At 39.7% G+C, this 2,052-nt stretch overlaps 1 protein-coding gene across 1 annotated transcript; it reads left to right on the plus strand.

Annotated features, from left to right (window-relative positions):
* The first annotated feature begins 206 nt into the window (after window positions 1-206).
* Window positions 207-1,127, plus strand: LOC119239985 (olfactory receptor 7A17-like). Its single transcript, XM_037504360.1, has one exon. The coding sequence runs from the start codon at window positions 207-209 to the stop codon at window positions 1,125-1,127; it is 921 nt and encodes a 306-aa protein (XP_037360257.1).
* Window positions 1,128-2,052: the final 925 nt, after the last annotated feature.

Raw genomic sequence — 2,052 nt, forward strand, 5'->3', positions numbered from 1 at the left:
TATGTGTGGAATATATATGACCTTGTGGGGAAGGAATTCTTAAATACAGATGCCATGGGGATCCATACACGAATTATGTGGATATTGATATGGATATTGATTTTTTTAATGGAAAATATAACTTGCAAAATTTCAACTGTGTTTATATGCTCCTTGTAAGGAAAACTGGGTGCTATTTTTCACTTTTTGGTAGGCACCTTCACAATATGGAGCCAAGGAATGATACACAAATTTCAGAATTTCTTCTTCTCGGGTTATCAAAGGAGCCAGAATTGCAGCCCCTCCTATTTGTGCTTTTCCTCTCCATGTACATGATCACTGTGTTTGGAAATCTGCTCATCATCCTGGCTGTCAGCCTACACTCTCACCTCCACACACCCATGTACTTCTTCCTCTCCAACCTGTCCTTGGTAGACATCTGCTTCACCTCCACCACAGTTCCTAAGATGCTACAGAACATCAGGACACAGAGCAAAGTCATTACCTATGATGGTTGTATCACCCAGATATACTTCTTCCTGCTCTTTGCTGGATTAGACAACTCTCTCCTGGCTGTGATGGCCTATGACCGCTTTGTGGCCATCTGCCACCCCTTGCAGTACATGATCATCATGAAGCCCTGGAACTGTGGACTGCTGGTTTTGCTATCCTGGATCATGAATATCCTGAATTCCTTGTTACAAAGCTTAATGGTGTTGTGGCTGTCATTCTGCACAAACTTGGAAATTCCTCACTTTTTTTGTGAAATCAAACAGGTGGTCCAACTTGCTTGTTCTGACACCTTTATTAATGACCTGGTGATGTATTTTGCAGCTGGGTTGCTGGGTGGTGTCTCCCTTTCTGGTATCCTTTACTCATATTTTAAGATTGTTTCCTCCATATATGGAATCTCTTCAACTAAAGGGAAGTATAAAGCATTTTCCACCTGTGCCTCTCACCTCTCAGTTGTCTCCTTATTCTACTGTACGGTCCTAGGAGTGTACTTTAGTTCTGCCGCTACATACAACTCACACTCAAGTGCAATAGCTTCAGTGATGTACACTGTGGTCACGCCCATGCTGAACCCCTTCATCTATAGTCTGAGGAACAAAGACATAAAGAGGGCCTTGGAAAGATTCCTTGGATAACAGCTGTAGAAAGGCCAATTATCCTCAGCTAAAGCAGTGTTCATGATTATAGAACTCAGTCTCAGAGCCAAAAATACCTTTTCTATTATCAGATTGGAGAAGTACAACTTTTTCTCTTTATTTATATGCTTCCTGTTCTTTCCATTTCTTGGAATTCAACTTTTCTGTTCAGTTTCGGTAACTCATGTCATTAAATTTCTGCTCTGTTTAATACATAGAAAGTTTTTCCTTTGTCCATTTTTATTCCAAATTTTTGTTTTTCCCCAAATACAGACCAAAAACACTTGGAAATTTTCGTATCTTACATGAACAACTTTGATTTCCTAAATATATCTTATTTTTCAATGAAATAAATCATGCCAAGTAATTTCCCCAAGTTTACCTGAGACAATAATAACTAGTTTTACTAAGGCAATTACCTCATTTCATTGTAAACAAAAAAAATTGCCACATTTTTCATTTTGAGTCCATCATTGTTTCATACCAATATCAAAACTGCTCATCCTGTATCCAGCTATATCATCCTGATACGAACTCTATCATTGTTCTACTTAAGCCTCAGCCTTTTGACAATGATGCTACTGGGCCTGTGCCATGTCCCGGCAAAAGTATCTCTGTCCAGAACCAAGCTGCTGTAGCAGGAGGAGCCCTTCTTGTTCTTAACATGATTGCAAGAAACAGCTCAGCAACAATCATCAGAGATTTAAAACAAGAATGCAAAAAGTAAATTCTATTGTTCACAGACCCGAGAGAGTACATGGCATATCCAGGGCACAGGACCAGGAAGCATTTCCTTTGGGGGGACCCAAGGACAGAATGCCTAGGGTTTTGAATGTTTACTTGATTGGTGCATTTAAAACAGAGTGGCAATGAGGACGAAAATGGAAAAGTATGGTCAGTCATCTAGGTTATTGGAAACTTTCTA

This window comes from Talpa occidentalis, unplaced genomic scaffold, assembly GCF_014898055.3.
Source record: "Talpa occidentalis isolate TD23 unplaced genomic scaffold, MPIMG_talOcc4v2.1 talOcc4.12, whole genome shotgun sequence".
In the NCBI taxonomy this organism is placed as follows: domain Eukaryota; kingdom Metazoa; phylum Chordata; class Mammalia; order Eulipotyphla; family Talpidae; genus Talpa; species Talpa occidentalis.